Here is a 23,124-nt window from a genome sequence, read left to right as displayed (position 1 = left end):
GCTAGTACCTTGTTCGCTTATAGAGTGCTCACTGTCTGTCAGCGTTGGTGTGCGCACGTAAATCGCTGTAATAGAAACATTGCATTTTATTGCAGTTGTCTTCGTTCTCCCGGCTGTCCTTTCCCTGGTTTTCCTTCTCCCGTTGCCTTCCCCCCTTTTTTTTTGTCTTTCGGCCAATAACATTCTGATAAATGGTCAGAACGGCTTTCGTGTCGATGTCCTTGAGGCAGGAGCATCAGCATCGGCCATCTGCAGCAGCTGCCCACTCTTGCAGATATTTGTCTAAGCAGAGAGAACTTTTCAATTTGCACTAAAAGTATTTTCCTCTGCGAGGCAACCTGGCCCAAGTAAATCCCATGTCCCCAGATCTTGATTTTGTCAGCCCGAACGTGGCGAGCAGAACCTGAACGCGGTTGCACTTGCCACAAATGGATGCAGGCAGCTGCCAGGCAGCTTTATAAATGGTGTCAACCTAAGGGGACTCTTCATCACGACTTGCCACCCCACCAAGTCTCCAAGTTTTTATGCCTCAATTTGTCTTCGGCTTCTTGTTGGCCGACCAAAAACTAAACTTTAATTAACTTAAGTATATGGGAGAGCTGGAAATTTGATCAAGCACTTTTGACCATTTTCGTAGATGGTTTCTCTATTTTATGGGAGCGTTTTACTACTACTGACCATATTTACTTTTTGATTTTTTAAGAGTATCCCAACTTCATCATGCCGCATACCTTTCTTCAATTCTGTTTCCGTTTGACTTGACCAGCATGAATAATGCAAATGTCCAGGGGCTGTTGTAGTAGACATTTCCATGGACGTAGCCTTAGACACTCTGAGTGGAACCCAAGGATTGTGGTTTCGGGAGAAAAAAGCCAAACACATGAGGATAAATCGAGATAAGCTTCACTCTGAAATCGAGCTTCACAGTTTTTCTTTTATTAAGGGTGTTAATTAGTATCATGTAACTCATATACATATGTATTAATTCTTGTTTTCTATTTGGTGTTGGTGACCTGCGCATTTTATATAAATCTAAATCATTTGCAAGCTAACCTGAACTTATTTAGCATTTCATAAACCCGATTTTGAAAATAGTTATTAAAAATTGCTTACTTCTAGAATGTTACATAAATAAAGGCTTCGCGGTTGAACTTACAATGTGTGTGGGAGCTTTTTATTTATACATTTTATGGATTTGTCTGGAGATAAGAGTTAGGATTCTATAGCTTATATACAATATTAAGAACAAAATGTAAAATTATTAGACCATTACGATAAAACACAAAATAAAATGGAATACCAAAATATGATAAATGTTTTTTAATTATGGAACTAAAGGCTTTGGTGTCACTGGAATAGCACCTTCTTCATCACTATAGCTAACTATATGATTTGTAGTGGATAACTTAGTAGTACTAAGTGTATTAGTAGTATCTGTCGAACTGGGAATAGTGGAAGTAATTTCAGTTCCAGAAGTGGTTTCAGGACTAGAAGTAGGTGAAAGTGTAGTACTAGGTGTGATAGTAATATCTGTGGGACTGGAAATAGTGGAACTAGAAGTAGTTATAGGAGAAGAAGTAGGTGAAGGAGTAGTACTTGGTGTAGTTTCTTTGGAGCTGGAAGCAGTGGAACTAGAAGTAGTTATAGCAGAAGAAGTAGGTGAAACAGTTGTACTAGGTGTAGGTTCTGTTGAGCTGGAAGCAGTGGAACTAGAAGTAGTTGCAGGAGAAGAAGTAGGTGAAACAGTTGTACTAGGTGCTGTTTCTGTGGAGCTGGAAACAGTGGAACTAGAAGTAGTTATAGGAGTAGAAGTAGGGGAAGAAGTTGTTATCGGTTTTTTAGTTACATATGTGGAAATGGATACTATGGAACTTGAAGTACCAGAAGTAGTAGCTTTCGGAGTAGAAATAGGTGAAAGAGTCGAACTAGGTGTCTTAGTTGTACCTGTGGTACTGGAAATAGTGGAACTAGAAGTAGTCATAGGAGAAGAAGTAGGTGAAGGAGAAGTACTAGGTATAGTTTCTGTGGAGCTGGAAGCAGTAGTGGAGGAAGTAGTTATCGGTGTACTTGGTGTAGTTTCTGTGGAGCTGGAAACAGTGGAACTAGAAGTAGGTATAGGAGATGAACTAGGTGAAGGAGTAGAACTAGGTATAGTTTCTGTGATACTGGAAATAGTGGAACTAGAGGATATTTCAGTACCAGAAGTGGTTTCAGGAACAGAAGTAGGCGCTGAAGTAGTAGTAGGTGTATTAGTAGTAATTGTGGAACTGGGAACGGTGGAAATAGGAGTTATTTTTGTACTCGAAGTAGTTTCAGGAATGGATGTAGGTAAAGGTGTCGTCCTGGGTGTATCACTAGTAGAAATAATAGAACTAGAAGTAGGACCTGGAGTACTAACACTTGTACTACTAGACGGAGTTGTGGTAACATCGTCGGCCGTATTATCCTCTATCCAATTCTGGAACCAAATCACACTTGCGTAGACATCGGGTTTCTTTGAGCATCCGCCCTCGGATAGAATGCCCACGAGATATCCATTTCTCACAAGCGGAGCTCCTGTGTCGTAGGAGCATCCTCCGGCGCCGTACTGGGTGCAAAGGGTTAGGTATGAGATGCCATTATCCCAGAGACCGAACCAAACTCCACGGTCCGCGGCGCACTGCTCGCGATTGTAGACGCTAACCCAGACCATCTGTAGATAGTCTGGAAGACTGCCAAAGCACCTGTCCCACCAGCTGCCCCACCAACTGGTGGATCCCCAGCCGGAAACCACACACCAGGAATAATCCACCGGTAGTTCCTGAGACAAGCCGATGGGATTCACTGTTTTCGAGGTCTTCAGCGGTTCGCACAGCTTTAGCAGGGCCAGATTGTTGTCGAAGCGCCAGTAATTGTATCCACGATGACTGATGATATTGCAGACATCCACCAATGTTCCCGTACCATCATAGTCCCTGGAATTGGTGTCCACACGCACTTGAACCGAACTATAGTATTCAGAAACACACGAAGCCGCCGTAAGGATGAATTTTGCTTTTATGATGGCACCACTGCATATTGCAGTGCCGTCAATAATGACTTCCGCCTGATAGGGTGCATCAGCAATGTCCACATAGTAGCCTCCAATGATGCGGTTCTGGATCTCTGGATCACCAAAGGTAATCCTTGTAAAACCAGCCAGTAGAAGGGGAAACACCAGCGTGATCATTGTAGCAAACTGAGTTAGGCTCTGCTTTGGAAACTCTTTTTATAGGCAAACAACCCCCACTTCTTATCGCTGAAGTCATACCTCAAATTGAGTAATGGTATGCCTACACTGAGAAAAGTGTAATAGTAAATGTAAGTACTTACATAATGAATTCAGTGCTTCGCATTAAAATTTAATCCAAAAAATAATATTTAATGAAAATCATATTAACAACTTAAGGACAACATTTTTTTTCATATTTAAATAAAAGTTTATAGTCTTTAAATGGTTTGTTTTATAAATTAAAAAGCGAATAAGAAACTTTTTGTTTTTTTTTCAGTGTATAAGTAGTTATTCTGTTCTAAGTTCTATCTTAGTAGGAAGTATTGCTTGTTACTTACTTTTATCAGAACTGCATAGTTTTAACAATTATGAATAATTAAATAAATAAATTGGATTTTATTGTGCCCTTTTAAAAAGGTTTAACCGAGGTTAGTTTTCAACCTTTAGTTTTACATTACGTTAAGAACAACACAAGGTATGTATTAATACACGTTACTCATAGAGTAAAGGGTATATTTTATTCGGAAAGAAGTATGTAACAGGTAGAAGGTAGAAGCGTTTCCGACATTATAAAGTATGTAAATTCTTGATAATGATTACTAGCCGAGTCTAACTAGCCATTTTCGTCTGAATGTGTAAACGCATGTTTTCATGGTTTCTCTAGTTTTTAATAAATAATTGGATTTTTCTTTGGCCATTACCTGTAGCTTTACATGAAGCTAATGACAAGGATATATTTATTAAAATATGTGCTGATTGAAAGAAACGTTACCAATTAACATGTATTTATTATAATATTTTACCCTCACTTAAGGCGTTGTTACTTTGAATTTTTATCCAGCCAAGCCTTGAACTTGATGAGATTGGTGTAGATTTCAGGTCGCTGGGAGCAGCCGCCCCTGGTCAGGATGCCGAGCAGTTTGCCATCGAGGGTCAGGGAGCTCCCATGTCGAAGGAGCAGGATTCATTACCGACCTTATTGGTGCAGAACAAGTCTTCTGTGATTTTTGCGTTGGGATTGGTATCTCTGGCAAAACTCGTTTGCGGCCACAAGCCCAGACACTTATTGTGATTGTAAAACTTCACTTCCGCCTTCAGCATCTTGTGAGCCAATTCATCGACGCACTTGGTCCAAAACATTGCCCACCATCGGAAGGATGCCCAGCCATGGGATACTGTCTTTGTGCCATCTGCTGGTAACTTGTTTATCACCTGGATATTCTTGATCGTTTTAGAGGGCTTGATCGGGCTGCACACAACTTCAACATGGCCAAGTTATTGTGAATGGTGTGGGTGGTAAACTTCTCATGAACGATGATCTTGCAAACGGCGACTTCGGTAACTCCAGTGCTGCGATCAGTGCTGCCCAGGCGCACCTTTATCGCCTTGTTCATAAAACCATCCACACATTTGGCAGCCGTTAGTACGTGGTTCCAATTGTAGACAATACCAGCGCACTTGGCTTTTTCCGTGATCGAAATTGATGCCGTCCATGGCGCTGTGTTTATATCCACGGGTGTACCACCAAGTGTCCTATTGTTGCACTTAACCATCTCCTCTTCTGCATCGTCATAAACTGCAGGTTCGGGATCGGGATCGGAAAGTACGAGCAGGAATAACCCTAGAAGGAGTGGTAGAGCTTTTAGCAACATTATAGCGAATTAAATTGGTTACACCGAGGTCTGCGGATTTTATAGTACGTACCAGAGAAAAATCTTAAAAATGAATTTGTTATGCTGAACGGCTTAAAAATATTTTACGGTATAACACCGTGCCCATTCAGTTTTAAAATGTCAACCTCTGGTTCTGTAACTTAACTTAAACTTAAGTCTTTCAAAAAGAAAATCTTTAGTAATGCTTTCATTAGATGTAATTGTAACTATATTTGTAATTGACTAAATGACTGGAATTTATTAAAAAAGTCATGTCAACTTAAACATGATTTAGTATATAAATTCATAAAATATGTTAACTACAGACCCATTTTTCTCTATGTTGCCATGACCTTTTAAGTTAATTTCAGTTTCATAAGTCCAAAAGTGCTCCCAAATAAAGTTCGTCTAAAATAGTTTTTAAAGATGCAATGAATTTTATTTTATTGAAGTACATGCAAAGACTTTTAAAATTTGCCCATTATATCTACTTTGTATTGGCTTGCAACCATTTTATGTGATAGAACACATTGACAAAAACATCGGGCTCAATGGAACAATCCCCAAACGACAAAATGCCCGCCAACTTGCCATCTATGACCAATGGAGCACCCTTATTGAAGGAACATAACCTCTGCTTCTTCTCGGCGCAAATGTTAAGACCCGTAACGCTGATGGTCGGAGCGGATATTTTTCGCCTAGCGGCACACGCCCTTAGATCGTACAGTTGCACAGATTTCTTTCGTAAAATATGGGGTTGACAAGTATAATACGAGTTGTTATAGGATCCGTATCCAGAGATGAACGCCTCAGCCCCGTTTTTAGGCTGCTTGTAGAATATGGGGATTTTCTGGATATCTTCAGAGGGGTCCAGAGGTTCGCAGAGCTTCAACAAGGCCAGATTGCTGCCCTGCTTTGTTTTGCTGGACTGAGGATGGATTTTTACTTGGCAAACTCCCGCAATATCTCCAGTGAATTTCTCAGTATGGCCTAATCGCACCCTCAGATCAGATGGTAATTTGTCTCTGACGCAATCCGAGGCAGTTAGGATGTAGTTGGTGTTCAAAATAGCTCCGTTGCATATGTGCATTTTTTTAAAATCAACCAATGCCTGCCATGACACATCCTTGGCCAAAGGTCGTTTGCCAGCCGACTCACATTCACCTACCCGAATGTTTGGAACAACCGACCAGGGCAGGATGACTAGACAAAGTACAAAAGCTGCTTGGAGCATTTTGTTTTTTTTAAGTTCGTTATTGATTGGGTTCCACTATTTATAAGACCTTTCAACTGTGTCATGGTTAATTGATTTTTAATTTTTCTCACTTACGCAATGCTCTCTGGTATTCTATGTTTTTTCAAATTTAATTGAAATAACCATGGCCTTACCAACTGGTTGATTTTTTACCAACGCTAGCGTAAAAAATCACGCAACCTACAGAATAATGTGTTTATAGTTTTCATTATATATAATTTTTTTCTTGCAATAAAAAAAACCAGTCAGTAAGCCCGAAAGACTCAAGCCAGTGCTGAAAGGGACTTACCACTTATGAGTTCTATATGTCATGGGATATTCTCCTGCTACATATCTATACCCTCGTCGCATAATATAAGGTAATAATACAAAATTGTGACGTTTATTTGATTAAATAAACATTATTCAGTTTACTAAAAAATTAATATGATTTTATGCAGGACAGCTAATAGTGTCTCTAACTTTCAGTAATTACGTGTCCTTAGTATTAGCTTGTAGCCAAGTCTTGTGTTTGAACAAACTGACAAAGACATCGGGCTTTCGGTCACAATCGCCAAGGACCAATATGCCGGCCAGTTTGCCATCGATGACCAAAGGAGCACCCTTGTCGAAGGAGCAGTACTTCTCCTTCTTAGCAGTGCAAACTTTAAGATCCGTTGCCAGTGGATTGGAGAACCAATTCCAACCCTTGCGTTCACTGGCGCATTTATCTACATCCATGAGCTGGACATTGGATTTCCGCAGTACCGCCGATGAGACAGTCCAGCATGGCTTTACAATCCATCGCCACCAGCTGAGGGAACCCCATCCAGCGACCGAGGCCTCGGCTTTGGAGTCCTTATCGGGCTCTGTGTCAACTATGGCGATCTCCTTGACCTCTTCAGAGGGGGTCAGTGGTTCACAGAGGGTCAACAAGGCCAGATTGCTGCCGAACCCTTTTTGGCCGACGGAGTTCGGATGGGGTAGAACCTTACAAACTGCCATAGCCAATCCTGAGTCCCGATTGGCATTTCCCACGCGAACCTTAAGACCTGGTATTTTCCTGCTTTTCAGGCACTCCGAGGCAGTTAGTATGTGCTTTGTGTTAAGAATTGTCCCTATGCATATGTGCTTATTATCATGCTGAACCGATGCTATCCATGGCACGTCCTTGATCGCCGTTACATTGCCAGAAAGCCCACAGTTGTCATTCACATTCTGTGCATCTGCTGACCACGGCAGGATGGCTAGGAAGAGTACACAAGCTAACCGGAGCATTTTCGCATTATAAGTCCGTTACTACTTGGCCACCTTTTATATATTTATAAGATCTTTCAACTGTGAAATCACTAATTGATTTCTAGTTTCTCTCACTTATATATTGAGACACAAGCAATTTTCCAAAGCAAATCAATATTTTAAAAATTCCTAAGAATGTTACTCTAAAGGTTGGGCATAAATTCAAAATTTCCTCACGATTTCATTGATTTAAAACCTACTAGAAAACCGCTCTTAGATGGTCTATGATGATCACTATAGATGGCATGATATATAATATATAGGTCGTACATCAATAGAATAGGGGACAACAAGAATCTGGTATAAAATAATAATATACTTTGATTATTATTATATACCAATCATTAATTGGTTACTTATGAAAATGTGTCCTAAGTAAAAAAAAACTAAAATGAGCTAAACTTTTTAGAAAATGAATGTTTATATTCTTAAGCAAATATAATTTTTGAAGTTTACATGATTAAACGAATACAGCTTCTGGGCATTACTTGTCCTTTGTACTGGTTTCTATCCATTTCCTGTAATTGTACAAACTGGCATAGATTTCGGGCTTCCTCAAACAAGTGCCGGCGGTTATTATACCCGCAAGCTTGCCATCTATGACCAGAGGAGATCCCGCATCATAGGAGCAACTGAAATCCCGCTTTTCACTGCAAATGTTAGCATCCGAAAGGCTCAGCTTGCTAAAAGACTTTTTTCGTCGAGTGGCGCATTCCTTGATATCTAAGAGCTGGACATCAGTTTTTCGCAGGACCTTTGAATGCTTGGCCCAGCAGTCTTTTGACTTAAATCGCCCCTTGGTGAGGGAACCCCATCCGGCGACTGAGCCCCTGGCTCCCTCCTCGGGCTGCTTGTCGATTATATCGATGGCCTTGACCTTGGCAGAGGTGGTAAGAGGTTCACAGAGTTTCAGCAAGGAAAGATTGTCATCGCTAGTATGCTTTGGGTTCCGCGTATGGATGATTTCGTTGCAAACCCAAAAGAAGATCCCGAGTCTCGATCGGGATTGCCAACGAGCACCTTGACAGTAGTTATGTTGACGTTTGTCAGGCAATTCGCGGTGATTAGTACGAATTTTGGATTGATGATTGCCCCGCTGCACAATTGCGTATTATTAGACTGAATCGAAGCTATCCATGGCACTTCCTCGACCCTCGCTGCTTTTCCACGAGGGGAACACCTGCCACTGCCATTCTTAGCCACTTCAGCAGTCGACCAGGATAGGAATGTTAGAAGAAGTATTCCAGCTGATTGTAGCATTTTTCATCAATAAATCCGGTACTTCTTGATCACTCCTATATATATGATCTTTCACGGGTGACATTCGGAATTGATTTCTAATTTTCCCCACCTATATTCAACGGTTGCGCAATGTTCTTCTTTATTTTGTGCTCTAAGAAATTCATGTAATTATATATGGTATGGTAATTATGTTTTAAATCAAACGTGTTTTTTCATTTTAAATATTTAATATTACAGCTTAATGTTGCTATCCAGCCAATCCGTGTGCTTAAGGACATTCGAAAAGACATCTGGCTTGATGGAACAGCCTGCCCTGGAAAGGATGCCCACCAGCTTATTGTCGACGACCAAGGGAGCCCCCATATCAAAGGAACAGGCTCCCGTGCGGGAAGACTTGGTACAGATGGTCAGCTCAGAGATTCCATCGTGAAGAAGAAATGGAAAGGTCCAGTCTGCGGCGCACTGCTTTTCGCTTAGGATTTTCACTTCGGTGCCGTGCAATTGGGCAGGCAAATTGGATAATAGGTTCACAAGGCCATCGAAAATGCCCGCAGACTTCTTCTCTTGAATCACATCAAACCAACTTCCCGATCTGGCACCACAACCGGTTATATTGGCTCGGGAATTATCATCTGGCAACTTGTCGATCCTCTCGATGGGTTTTATTGCATCTGTGGCATTAAGTTGCTCGCAGGTTTTTAATAACGCCAGATTATTGTCGAAGCGCCAACTGGAGTACTGGCTGTGGATTTTCACACTACAGATTCCTAGCTGCGATCCACCAGATCTACAGCTGCTGGTACCCAATCTAACTTTAATGTTTTTCACTTTATTACCATCCACACACTTGGCCGCTGTCAGGATATAGTTGTTTGAAACAAGGACTCCACTGCATTTCAGATAGGATCTGACCAGAATCGAGGCATACCACGGGGCATCCTTAATGTTCACTGTGTTACCGTCTATGATCCTTTGATTTCCGAGAACTAAGAAAGGTAGGGCTAAAAAAGTGAGTAGGATTAGTGATCGAAACATTTTCTTCGACTGACTTTTGTAAGAAATAGTTCCTTTTTTATATAGTCCATCATAACGTTAGGTATTTCGTTTTTATCTTACTTTTAATTAAGGTTAGAAATTGTTTTCTTATATCTGCATATTAACAAATTTTCAATTCAAAGAATTTATATTTAAATATTTAAAGAATCTTGATGAGTTTTGAATGAGGTTAGATAATTTAGACATGATAAACGGGGGACTTTTGTTGAGCCTAAAGCCCCCTTAAACAGTTTACAGTACAGAATTTTTGAGAAACTCTTCGTTGCTTCCAAATGGATGCGATAAGGGCCACTTGGGAACACCCAAATCATTTTATAATCATTTAAATTAATAATAAGAGATTTTATTAGTGTAATTTCAGTGTTATTCGGGTGGATAGACAAGATCGTGTAGTCAGAAAAATGCTGCGTTCCATATAATCCATATTGACTTTTGTAATGATAAATAACCCTTGACCAATCGATTGAACATAAAACCCAAACAATTATTTATTCAATTGCCCTTTCATGCAATTGGTAATCTATATTCGCAAATTATACTGTATAATTTAAGCAACCGCAATGGTTCTTTACGCTTAGAGCAGCTTTACTCCCATTCTCTGGATCGAGACAAAACCTCACCAGCCATTACACTAAGCCGCTTAAATTATTTGAATAATTCCCTGGCTATGCGAATAAAAAAATGGGTGACTGAAATATAGCTGGACATTTCCATCAAACGATATTTGCATGTATTTATGCAATTTTACATGAATGGAAATTTAAATCTGGGCAATGTTTAGCAAAATGTCGAAATAAATACTTTTATAAGGCAGCTGGGTGGGTGGGTTGTAGGTGGTAAGTGGGTGGGAAGTGGGTGGTAAGTGGGTGGGAAGTGGGTGGTAAGTGGGAGGCGATATCAGAGGCCAAGCTAACAAACATTCTGATGATTCGCCATGTCAAGTGGGGCGGTTTCGCGGGCCACGCGGACGGATTAAAATAGATTACAACTGAATTATTTGATAATGCCCCGACAGATGCAACACATCGCATTGGTTTGCCCCGCCTCGCATTTAATTTTCATCAATGTGAAAATCATTTTTGGTTGTCGGGTTTTTTATCACCTTTTTGTGGGGATTTTTTGCCTGCTTCAGCGGACGAAATCGTGTTTTCAATTTGCCTCGGGATCTAAGTTTTTTCCAGTCTGTGGTAAAAAATCATCTGCTGGGTGTTTTTTGTAATCAAATATCGTTTGGGCTTGTTTTTTTTAAGCCCTATTTAATTGATTTTATTTGTGTAAAATCAGGAAATACTTTTTCGTTACATGAGGCTTGCCTTTCATTAACGGATTTGTTTCAAGGGTATTGATGTCTTGCCTTGTAGCGAATTTATAAATGAATAAAAGATTTTACCAGAGGGTTGGATGTCTGAAAAATATAAAACTCTTAAAAACTGTTACTGAGTTTTAGCACTATTTATTACAAAGAATGTTGAAATCGACCTGAAACACAATTTTATACTCTTAAATGTTTGCATTTGAAGTGCAACTTAAAAATCTGATTCCAATTTTAATAAATGTTTGAGTTTTAAATGGCCCTCAAAATTTATCCTGCACTTTTAAGTATTTGTATTTGAAGTGCAACTTTGCAATGTAATTTAATTCCACTCAGATTACAATTTTATAACATTTTCTGCAGTACCAGTCCAAACCTCATCGAGTAAAGACGTGCTATCAGCAGAACTCCGCGAGTACCAGCAGTTACAAATACAAAATTCTAACAATTTTTGTAAACACAAACAAGTGCTCAAAGAAAATTTCGAAAAAAACCCAATAACAAAAATCACATCGCAACCGTTACAAACGCGCACAAGCGCCTTGTGCAGCGGGCGGCAGCCCAGGCACAACAACAATGCATCGACCACCGGACTTAGACTTCCCCCCTCTGTCTACAAGAACAGCACTATTCGAACCGAAATTTCTCACGATCACCAGAACGGACAATGAGACATTTGAAAAAGTATCACCATTCGTGATTAAAAAGGTCATTGACTTCACCTGCGGTGGCGAAGTGGAGTCTTGTAACAAGAATAGAAACGGAACCTTATTAATTAAAACCAAAGGCGCAAACCAGGCATATAGATTACTAAGGCTAACGCAATTCCACAACTTCACTGTTTCCGTAACCGAGCATGAAACTCTAAATTTCTCAAAAGGAGTCATCTACTCTAATGAACTTCGCAACATAGATGAATTGGATATACTGAACGAGCTTAAGTCGCAAAAGGTAACCAACATTGAAAAAATACGTATCATGAAGAACAATATCCTACAAGAATCAGGACTCATAACCGTCACTTTTGGATCAACAACTCTACCCGAAACCTTGATGATAGGATACGAGAGAGTTAGAGTTCGACCACATATTCCACGCCCACTGAAATGCCGTAACTGCCTGAAGTTTGGACACCCGACCAAATTCTGCAGAAGCCCCAAAACCTGCTCCAACTGTTCCGCAGAAGCACACACCACAGAGGACACCGAATGCGACAAACCTAAGTTTTGCATAAACTGCAAGTATGATATAAACAACCAATTCAATCACAGCCCACTAGATAAAACATGCCCCGCCTTTATAAAACAAAAAGAAATAACAACAATAAAAACCCTACAAAAAGTTGACCACAAAACCGCCACAAGAATATATAATATGCGCCACATCCATCAAACTACTCCGTACTCCAAGATAACGTCCACCAATCAACCTACGACCACTGTAAGCGAAGCCCAAAAGACTGCAAGCACCCAAGCACCTACCAGCACAAGCACCAACCGTCAGTTAAGGTCATACACCGACATCATGGATCACCAACCCACCACTTCGTCCAAACGCACCGTCATTGAAGAAATGGAGACTGAGATTTCATCAGATTCCACTACGACCCTCCCAAAGAAGAAGATGACTGAATCCGACCGTAAGCTTAGAAGCCAAAATAATAGTAAGACAAACCTAACATCAAAACCTTCTCTCAAAGCCAAAGATAAATCAGACAAATCAAAGCCTATAAATACTACCAAATTAGCCAACGAATTAAGTAGACTAGCCAATCGCAACAGCTCTGAGGAAGAACTTTGAGTAGATATTAAAAAAAAAAAAACTATTTAAATAATCACAATGGTATTAATCCTGCAATGGAACTGTAACGGTTACATAAACAATTACGACCAACTACAATTATTACTTAATTGTTATAACCCAAAAGCCATCTGCCTGCAAGAAACCCATTTACATTCCCTTAATAACATTCCCATCCCTCTCAACTTCACATTCATACATAAAAACACATCAAACAACTCCCACGGTGGAGTAGGAATTCTAATCCACAACTCAATTCAAAACGAACAAGTTAATCTTAACAACGATTTCGAATCCGTAGGAGTTATTATTCACTCCAAGCAAAAGCTTCGACTCATATCCACTTACATTGCCCCAAACAAGAATTTTGAACTACGAAATTTGGAAAATATGTATGGTAATCCCAATGAAAATACCATCATAGCAGGTGACTTCAACAGCTGGCACCAAAGCTGGGGATCGCCTAACAATAATAGAAAGGGATGTACGATTTTTAAATACATTTCACAATCTAACCTAATTACCCTAAACGATGGCTCCCCAACCCATTTCTCAACCCACCATACAATGACACATGTGGACCTAACAATAATTACCCCGAACCTCGCCACTCAGACCAAATGGAAAACCGATCATGAACTCTTCGGTAGTGATCATTTTCCCATCCATATTAATCTTTTTGTTAATGAAAATTCCAGTAAAAGCTACAAGATCCCCAGATACAAACTTGAATCCGCAAACTGGCCCCTCTTCACATCACTCACAGATATTTTCCACAACAAAAGGCCACCAAGCAGCCAAATAAATCAAGAAGCCGCCAACATTATAAAATAACCCATCAAAGCGCAAGTACAGCAATCCCGCAATCAAACCCAGCATTTAATAAAAAGAAAACCGTCCCTTGGTGGAACACATACCTCGAACAACTTAGAACCAATAAAAACCAATCGTGGTACTTGCTAAGAAGAAGTATATCTCTCGAAAACATCATACAGTTCAAGAAAAACAAGGCTTTGTTTAGAAGAGAACTGAAACAAGCAAAACGCAGCTCTCTGCAAAAGTTTACTGCAGAAATAAACCCGAATTCAACTCCCTCAAAAATCTGGGCAAACATCAATACATTCTGCGGAAGAAAAACCAGAAATGATATACATTGCTTAACATCCCCCTCAGATCCATCTATAAACATTATAAATTCAGAATCCATAGCCCAAGTCCTCGTCACTCACTGGTCAGAATCGTCTTCGGACTCTAAATTTACCGATTTATTCCAAACTAATAAGAACAGAGTCTACTCAATGAATTTATCCCACAATCCATCACCGGAAGCAATCTCAGTAGAATCTAAAATCACATTGATTGAGTTCAAAGCAGCTCTAAACAGCCTCAATGGAAAGACACCCGGTCTTGATCGCATTTCATACCCAATGATTAAAAACTTCAGTCAGCCATTAACAAGCCGGTTAATAAATTTATACAACAAAATCCTAGACAGCCACATCCCTCAGCAATTTAAAAACAGTATTATAATACCGATCCATAAACCCAATACTCCCAAAACATCTGTAACCTCGTATCGTCCCATATCGCTCAACCCTTGTCTTTCGAAGGTGCTAGACAAAATCATAGCAAACCGACTCTGGTGGCTTGCATTAAACTGCAAACTCCTCGATAGTCGACAGCTCGGTTTTCGAAAGGGCATGTCCGTATCTGAATGCCTAACTCTGTTAGACTACCAGACTACCGCAGCCCTATCAACCAGAAGCCACATTTCAATTATTAGTCTCGACTTCGAAAAAGCTTACGACAAAATAGGAATTCACGCAATAATAGACGAGTTACAGAGATGGAGAATCGGACCAAAATTGTTGAATTACGTAAAAAACTTCCTAACCAATCGCAAGATAAAAGTCAAAGTGAGCAACACTTTTTCTGAAGACAGACCACTGTACAATGGGATCCCTCAAGGTTCACCACTGTCCGTAATTCTCTTTTTAATATCGTACAACAAACTATGCCGCACCATTGAAATCCATAAGGGATTCAAATTCTTTTCCTATGCAGACGACTTCACTATACTGAAGAAAATTAATAAAAATGTAAACACAATGTCTATAAACAGCCTATTCACAGACATATTAAGCTGGTGTGACTACTCAGGAGCGAAACTCTCTGTGCAAAAATGCAAACATCTGCATATCTGCCGGAAACATAGGTGTAATTTTACAATCACATCACAAGCATACCCTCTTAACCAAGCTAATTCCCTTAAAATCCTTGGCCTTACCATATCAAGTAGATACAGGTGGAAAGATCACATAGACACTCTGGCAGTAGAACTATCAAAAAGACTCAACATAATTAAATGGTTAGGCAATCGTAGATACAACTGCGACACCAGATCTTTAATAAATACAATAAACGCTCTTGTTATGTCCAAGATTGACTACTGTCTCCCATTTTATGGGAATTGCCCTCTCTCTTGTCTAAGAAAACTCAAAACTATCTACCATGCAGCTTTAAGACTTGCTTTTGGAGCACCACGCACAACTCCAATCAATAACCTTCTGATTGAATCCGATATTACACCTATCGAGATTAGAATTGAGCTGACCACTGCGCGGATTTGTAAGGTTTTCTCATTCGCCAAAAATACGCCACTTCAAACCGTCCTCCAAAAGATAAAGAACGCCAAAAGAACACCCAGAATACCTTCAATCCTACATAAAGCGTCAGAATTCGTTCTCGAAAATGGAATAAACTGCACTTCAGTTAAATTAAGGAAACAGAAACATCCACCATGGTCCTTCTCAGAAGATAAAATAGACTTAACACTACATTACACAACTAAATCGAACACTCCTACAACTGTTTTCCAAACAAAATTCCTCTCCCTTAAAGAACTCTACAATAACTACGCATTCATATACACAGATGGATCCAAATCTGGGCACGGAGTATCTTATAGCATCACTACGGACACACGCATCATTAAAACAGCACTCCTACCAGCACATAGCTCTATCTTCACCGCAGAAGTGGCAGCTATTTATGCAGCGTGTGATTACGCTGTATCACAAAAGAAGAGATTCGTGATTTGCTCGGACTCACTATCGTCACTGCAATCAATAGCCAACATAAGCAACCAATCCTTCTACACCGCTCGAATCAGAGATATTCTCAACAGCCATCAGTCGTACATAAAATTATTGTGGATCCCAGGACACACAAACATAACTGGAAACGACACAGCTGACGCAGCTGCCAAGGAAGCTCACTTATTTCCACACCTCTACGAAAACAATTACAACTACAAGGACACACAATTATTTATCAAACAGAAATTCAAAAAACAATTCGCATCTCTATGGGAAAATACTTCAGACCACTATAAACTTATAAACCCCAACAAACTATCTTTAAAAAATTACAACATTAAAGCAAACGATATTAATCGCCAAGACTTGATTAAGTTTTCAAGACTAAGGCTGGGTCACTCCAAGCTCACGCACGAACACATAATAAACAAACAAGCAGCACCGCAATGTGAGCGCTGCAACACATCGATCACCATCAAGCACATCTCCTAGAATGTCCTCTCTTTCTATCAGAAAGAAACAAATTCCTACCTTCAAACCCGTCAGAACTCCTTACCCCCAACACCCCCAATATCATAGCTTCCATGAATTTCTTAAAGGCAATAAAGTTATACCATGTAATTTAAAACCTAGACATAGTCTATATGTAAAAATGTAAATTGTATATAACAAACGTAGCTTAAGGCCACAGTAGCTATAGCTACTTATACTATGTTTATGCTATGAATTTCATGCATTCTCCAATACATGAAATTAAAATAGCCCCTGTTTATACAACACAGACAAATTCATGAAATGATATTAGTAAAGCTGTCAAATCTTTTGAATTTTATATAGAGCTCTATAGAGAAGTAGGCTGTGAAGTAGGTTGTGCCTCAGCATTTCGTAAATTGGGACTGAATTCATAGTCAACTTTCGTGTGTTATCGAATTCATGAAAAGGTGTTTATGCACACACGAATTTGCCCATTTCATGAATTGATTTCATGAAATAGGCATAGCATAAACACAGTAAATGAAAAGTATAGGCTATAGGTAATTTCTCAATTGCCTTTTAGCCTGAGAATAAATAAATAAATAAATAAACATTTTCTGATTTTGATTTTCGTTGGATCAATGATTATTTTAGTTTTGGCAGCATCGCTGATGCCATAGACATCCATTGATGGTCATTTGCAGCTCGATCCAGCTGCTCCTTCATCTCAATCAGCCTTTGGCTCATACATAACCCAGTAAATCCTTTTTCAGCTGGATGGCATCGTTGCCAATTTTCACACCATCGACAATTACTCAAACCGTTGACAACAACGAGGGGCGTGTAGTGGGCGAATGTCCTTGCACCCCTTTCCCTGACCCGATTTTTCCGGATGTTGTGAAAAATCCACAGTCAGAGCTGGCCATTCGGAATCGAGGGAACCGGCAAAACAATCGTTGGCAAAAATATTTGCATGCACTCTGGGTGCACTTGTCTGAATCGCAATCGCTGTGCTGGGGCCTCAGATGCTCCCTTGTTTCTGCTGTTGCCATCGGCGTCGGCGCATTAAATATGCAACACCTATGACAGCAAGCCGCTTGACATTTAGATCCCAAAACCCAAGCCCATTCCATTACACTATTACACTATTACACCATTCCACCAGTCAGCACTAAAGTTTCGCCTGCAATTTGCTGCTAAATTTGTCAAAAAACCCGAAAAACTTGGCCAGCGCAAAAATTATGACTTCCGCAATTGTTGGTGGAACAAAAGGGGAACCGGAACTAACGAAATGCCAAAGTGTGACCGACCCGAAACAGTTCAAAAGGCAACTGTTGCTCTTGAACCTTAGGAAAATCCAAGCACCCCGCCCCCACACACACACGGCAAAGTTTTCAAATAGAAAATGTTTAATTTCCCCAAAGACAACGTCGATGCTGCGCTGCGCTGCTGGCTTTTCCAAAAACGCAGCTAAGGAAACTTTCTTACATATTTTACAATAGATCTTCGTGTGGGTGTGTGCAACAGTGCAGCCGGGAAAGTTTCTCCTTTCCGGGTTGAAAAGTTAGCTAAGACAAACTCCCGAAAAACACTCCCCCCCATCTGCGAGCATATACAACCCATCCCATCCCCCATACCATACCATACCATCTCCCATACCATCCCATCCCTGGGCTGCCGGGTCGAACTTGTTAGTTTGCCATATAGCGTCGAAAATTATATTATTTTAAACTTTTCAAATGTCACCAGAGAGTCAGAAATTTCACCGAGCGCCAGTGACAAAGTCGCCTTCGTTGTGCTCGTTAATTAAACATGTTGTCCCAATGAAGCGCACAATAAATCGAACTGCGTGGGAAATTGCTTGTTCGAAAAAGTAAAATTGAAAATTAACTACATTATCTGATCGAACGGGGTAATTAAATGTGGCAATCATTTGAGCTGGTCAATCAAACGCCTCCGAGTGGCATAAACACTATTACAAATGGCAAATAAAAGATTGCTTTCAATGTTGGTAATGGAATTTATGTAAAATCGTTTAATTGTTTGACTTTGAAAATATATTTTTCATTGTGATTTAGCGTGCTAAAAAATATAATGGAATCTGATTTTGTACTTGCAAATGTTATTAATTAATATATTAAACATTAAATACGGGTCAATAACAGATACCTAAGTATTTATTAAAAATAATTGATTTTCAACAGTAGATGCAAAGATAGCTTCTGAAAATATTTTTTAAAATCATAGATTTGATAGCCTTTGCGTTTTTTTTTTATAATTTTAAATGTGTTTTTTACAAGTGAAGTTAATTTTTAAAAGTAAACCAAACTGTTCCATATTATTAATAAATCATAAATTCATAAATCTTTGTTAGCTTCGAAGGTTTTCTTTTAAGGACTTCCTTAATATTATCCAGATCTTTGATTTAATGATGGTTTTTTAAACTTAAATTTAATTGCGAAATATTTTATAAAAAGTCTCAAATCGGCCAAAGTTTCTTGGCTTAAAAATAACTGCCTTTAGAGGCCTTTGGAAATATTTGGTTGTCCCGAACTTTACCATAAGGATTTTATTTATGAAAGTTGATTGGTACTTCAGCAGTTGCATATTTTCTGATTCCATTCAACTCCTTATCAATTTGTTTACTGTGCTGTTATTACCAAGTTTGACTCGCAGTCTCCGATTCAATTGAGAGTCGTTCTTATTCTCATTTCTCCCATGGAGCCCATTACAATCTAAAACTGTCGCAAAATTTTACAATGCGATCAAAGCGAAACTTCAGCGATGCCAGGGAAAAAGGCGACACACAATGGCGATGCTGCCTCGCAGTTATGGTGCACAATCAAAGCGGCAGCAACATTGGCAACAGCAACATCAGCAGCAACATCAGCAACTGCAACACAAATTGCTGCTGCAGGCGGCGGCAGGGCTTCTTTCTGTTTGGAGAGTTCTGGATGACACCCCGGCATTTGCCACGCGACAACTAGCTGGAAGGCAGCCAGCCATCCGGGCGGCCAACAAGTGTTTAGCGTTTTGTTTTCAGTGCAATTAAAAAGCGCCTACACGCCTGACACGCCCCCTCAAGTGTTGGCAGTACTCGCAGTGTTTGCTGCTGTTGACAAACAGCGAAAGGCCACAAAAGACACAAAGGGGGCAGCGGAGTGTGCGGGGGGGGAGGGTGTCGCTTTTTGGTTGCCATTCAACACTTGAGTTTGTTTTTTAACAGGCACCACAGCCTCAGCGGCGCCTGGGGATATGCAGCACAAATGGCTGGCGTCAAGCATTGCGTATACGTAATGTGGCAGAGTAGCGTATACGCAGTGTTGGCCAAAGAGCAGCAAAGAGGCTGCTGAACTCAGAGCCGCTGAATTATGCTAATCCAGCTGGCTTAATATGCTATAATTGCAGTTCTCAACAATTCCTTTAAAGTGGTAAGCTTTCACACAAAAAATAAAGAAGAAAATATCTGCCTTTGTGTTGATTTTAAAATAATTTAATAACTTTCGGGACAGACTGAATCCGCCTGTTCGATGCGGAAAACATTTTCCATGGCAAGGCCTAAATACGCTTGAATTATTCAAAGCATGTAACTGATGAAGCAGAAACGAGACGAGAACCAAAAACTAGAGCTCCAATTTCAATGTTTGAGTATTTTTGAGTGCTACGTGTTATAGATATGTGTTATGTGTATGCAGCCAGGCTGGCAGCATTTGCCACAAGTGCGTTCGGTGCACGGGAAAAAATTTGTGAGTAAACTATGAACCGAAAAATTTGATTAATATTTTACATTGAAGAAAGCAAAGGAAACGAATTATGTTGCAAATAACGTTGGCTTTTAAAACTGAACGCGTTTTATAAAGAATTTTTATTTGGTTACTATATTAAAGTTAGAAAGTTTAATATTTTTAAAAAAGCTTAATGTAAAAGTTCAGCAGAAAGGGGTCAATAAAATTTAACACATTTCATTTTAAGAAGCTATTGGAGAACCTCACAAATGGTTGAATGATTAGTATAACTTCTACTTATACTGGGAAATAACTTTTTTTCAAGGATTTAATGAATAATACCCACTTGCTGACTAGTTAGTCAGGATAAAACATTTTGAAAGGGGGTGTACATATTTTGTGACACCTTAAAAGCTAGTTATTGACAAGTTTCATCGTAGTATCTACTTCTTATTTGAAATTCTTTGATTTCTTCCAGTGTGCATTTGTGTGTGCGTGCAAGTGCATTGCCTATTATGCTACCAAATGAAAGTGGTAATAAATTGGACAAGATGTTGCCATAAACCACACCACGACAAGCCACAGCAGGCCTTTGCTAGACGGGCAGGCCCATCGACCATCGGCCAATGGCCATGGTTGTACGGCTGTATGGCAGGAATTGCAAATGCAATGCATGCTGCAGTTGCAAGTTGCAACTTGGAGCAGCCAACATGATTATCATGTACGAAATGCATTCGTAGCCGGAGCCAGCTGGCCAACAGCTGACAGGGCTGGCCAACCATCCAAACACCCAACCCCCTCATTCACATCCACATCCACATCCATCCATCCACCCACCTGCACCACCTATCAACCACAAGCGCATTTATGGCCATCAGGATGTCCTGGCCGAAAAGGAAGGGAGGGGAAAGGGTTGGCCATGGAGATTCTGGGGGCAAGTTGGCCATTTAATCTCTCCAAGTGACTTGCAATCGAAATGGAAACGAAAATAACTCAAAGTGAATATGATGTGGGAGCAACAAAACGTAAATGCTTCTAAATGCTTAGAATTCGAAGAAGATGGCTTCCGATTTTCATTCGGAGCTCTTGAGCTTGACTATGGCCATTAAATATTCCCAGTAGCCTAGCAGTATGGTCAAAACGGCAGTAGCGGAGCTCAACTTGAGTTTGATCTCAGCCCTGTTTATAGTTTCATAGCCATAGAATTATTGTGATTTTAGCTCAGCCCAATAGGGCGTAATAATCAGGTAATACGTTTGTTTGAATTTTGATTCACTCATTTTAATTAAAGTGATTTTATTAATTGTGTGGCTGAGCTGCTGGATAATGGGACTCTGATGCATTAAGTTTTATAATTAATTAATAAATACAAAAACGCATATGAAATATGTTTTCTATGTATTTACAGGTATTTTGTGTTTTTTTTTAAGTAAAGAGTTTTACTTGGGAATATTTCAATAAATCTTCCCCTGTTTTATACCCTTGCAGAGGGTATATTGATTTCAGTCAGAAGTTTGCAACGCAGTGAAGGAGACGTTTCCGACCCCATAAAGTATATATATTCTTTATCAGCATGACTAGACGAGTCGATCTAGCCATGTCCGTCTGTCCGTCTGTCCGTCTGTCCGTCTGTCCGTCCGTTTCTACGCAAACTAGTCTCTCAGTTTTAAAGCTATCGGGCTGAAACTTTCCCAAAAGTCTTATATCTTTTGCAGGTAGTATATAAGTCGGAACCAGCCGGATCGGACAACTATATCTTATAGCTCCCATAGGAATAATCGGACAAAAAAATGAAAAAAAATTATATCTTTGGTGTTTTTTAGCATATAAACTCCTAAGCTTGGAAATAACAATTTTTAAATAATTTTGAATTTTGAATTAAATTTTATCGAAATCGGACGACTATATCATATAGCTGCCATAGGAACGATCGGAAAATTTGTGGAAAAATAATATGAAAAAAATTATAGCTTCGGTGTTTTTCAACATATAACCTCCAACGCTTGGAAATAACATTTTTTAATTAGTTCTGAATTTCGAATTAAATTTTATCAAAATCGGACGACTATGTCATATAGCTGCCATAGGAACGATCGCAAAATTGGTAGGAAAATAATATGAAACAAATTATAGCTTCGGTGTTTTTTGACATATTATCTTATACTATTGGGAATATCATTTTTTGTGTTTTTAAATTTAATAATTATAGCTGCAAGGGTATATAAGCTTCGGCTTGCCGAAGCTAACATCCTTTCTTGTTTTTTTTGATTTTTGTGCAATGCGCTTTTTGTATTAAAACCTGATTAAATGGTTTGTATAAAAATAATGTGAGTTTATTATTTTATTGGCGATATGTATTTTTTGCTTTATTTAATAATTCAACGTATCTTTTCATTTAAAAAAACCGTTCCATCTGTGTGATTATTTTAATGAAAAATCGTCTGCTTGTAACACTCATTTGTTAATAGTTTTATATTTCAGTACCTATTGAGAATACAATTATCTCTGGTTCTTTGTGTTTTCTTTCCGCTGTGATTTGATGTAAATGGAGAATTTAATACGCATACGCAGCGTGGTCCCAAGCAAAGCAGCCGTCGTTAATACGCCACGTTGTCTCTGCTGATGCTGTTGTTTAATATTTGTATTTCCCGACTATCGCAGCGGGTAAAACAATCAAGCCTCGACAAAGTTGTTGAAAACTTTTCATTCGCACTCCGTTGTTGCATGCGATGCGATAGGATTTTTATGTAAAACATAATTGCAGATTAGTCGCAGCGGAAATGGGTAAATAAAAGCAAAAGCGAACGGCCAAAAGGATGCAACAAAAGCAGGGAAAAATAGAAAACAAACAAAAAAAAAATCAAAAATGTAATCGTTCTGTTGCCGCTTAAAGAGGATTAAACATGAGTGAAAGAGCTGCCGGGATTGGGATTCCCATGGGGATGGCAGGATGGTATGATATGTGGGTGGGTGGTAAGTGAA

At 39.5% G+C, this 23,124-nt stretch overlaps 6 protein-coding genes across 6 annotated transcripts; all 6 read right to left on the bottom strand.

The window, feature by feature from the left end:
* Window positions 1-897: 897 nt before the first annotated feature.
* Window positions 898-3,208, bottom strand: LOC119562258 (flocculation protein FLO11-like). The gene has a single exon (XM_037875433.1). The coding sequence runs from the start codon at window positions 3,206-3,208 to the stop codon at window positions 1,325-1,327; it is 1,884 nt and encodes a 627-aa protein (XP_037731361.1). The 3' UTR covers window positions 898-1,324.
* Window positions 3,209-4,183: 975 nt separating this feature from the next.
* LOC119562255 (hypodermin-A-like) lies at window positions 4,184-4,902 on the bottom strand. The gene is made up of 2 exons (XM_037875429.1): window positions 4,553-4,902; window positions 4,184-4,499 (listed from the first exon to the last, which is right to left on the bottom strand). Exons 1-2 carry the CDS (start codon window positions 4,900-4,902, stop codon window positions 4,184-4,186), a joined length of 666 nt encoding a protein of 221 aa, XP_037731357.1.
* A 487-nt stretch (window positions 4,903-5,389) lies between these two features.
* Window positions 5,390-5,992, bottom strand: LOC119562254 (trypsin-like). Its single transcript, XM_037875428.1, has one exon. The coding sequence runs from the start codon at window positions 5,990-5,992 to the stop codon at window positions 5,390-5,392; it is 603 nt and encodes a 200-aa protein (XP_037731356.1).
* A 636-nt stretch (window positions 5,993-6,628) lies between these two features.
* LOC119562253 (trypsin-7-like) lies at window positions 6,629-7,414 on the bottom strand. Its single transcript, XM_037875427.1, has one exon. It carries the CDS (start codon window positions 7,412-7,414, stop codon window positions 6,629-6,631), a length of 786 nt encoding a protein of 261 aa, XP_037731355.1.
* A 505-nt stretch (window positions 7,415-7,919) lies between these two features.
* Window positions 7,920-8,695, bottom strand: LOC119562252 (trypsin alpha-3-like). The gene is made up of 2 exons (XM_037875426.1): window positions 8,412-8,695; window positions 7,920-8,367 (listed from the first exon to the last, which is right to left on the bottom strand). The coding sequence occupies exons 1-2, from the start codon at window positions 8,693-8,695 to the stop codon at window positions 7,920-7,922; spliced, it is 732 nt and encodes a 243-aa protein (XP_037731354.1).
* A 189-nt stretch (window positions 8,696-8,884) lies between these two features.
* Window positions 8,885-9,731, bottom strand: LOC119562259 (trypsin delta-like). The gene has a single exon (XM_037875435.1). The coding sequence runs from the start codon at window positions 9,710-9,712 to the stop codon at window positions 8,909-8,911; it is 804 nt and encodes a 267-aa protein (XP_037731363.1). The 5' UTR covers window positions 9,713-9,731; the 3' UTR covers window positions 8,885-8,908.
* Between the last annotated feature and the right edge of the window lie 13,393 nt (window positions 9,732-23,124).

The sequence above is a fragment of the Drosophila subpulchrella genome, unplaced genomic scaffold (genome assembly GCF_014743375.2).
Source record: "Drosophila subpulchrella strain 33 F10 #4 breed RU33 unplaced genomic scaffold, RU_Dsub_v1.1 Primary Assembly Seq409, whole genome shotgun sequence".
Taxonomy (NCBI): Eukaryota; Metazoa; Arthropoda; class Insecta; order Diptera; family Drosophilidae; genus Drosophila; species Drosophila subpulchrella.
The sequence above is the reverse complement of the archived record's forward strand: the minus strand, read 5'-3'. Positions and strand labels throughout refer to the sequence as shown.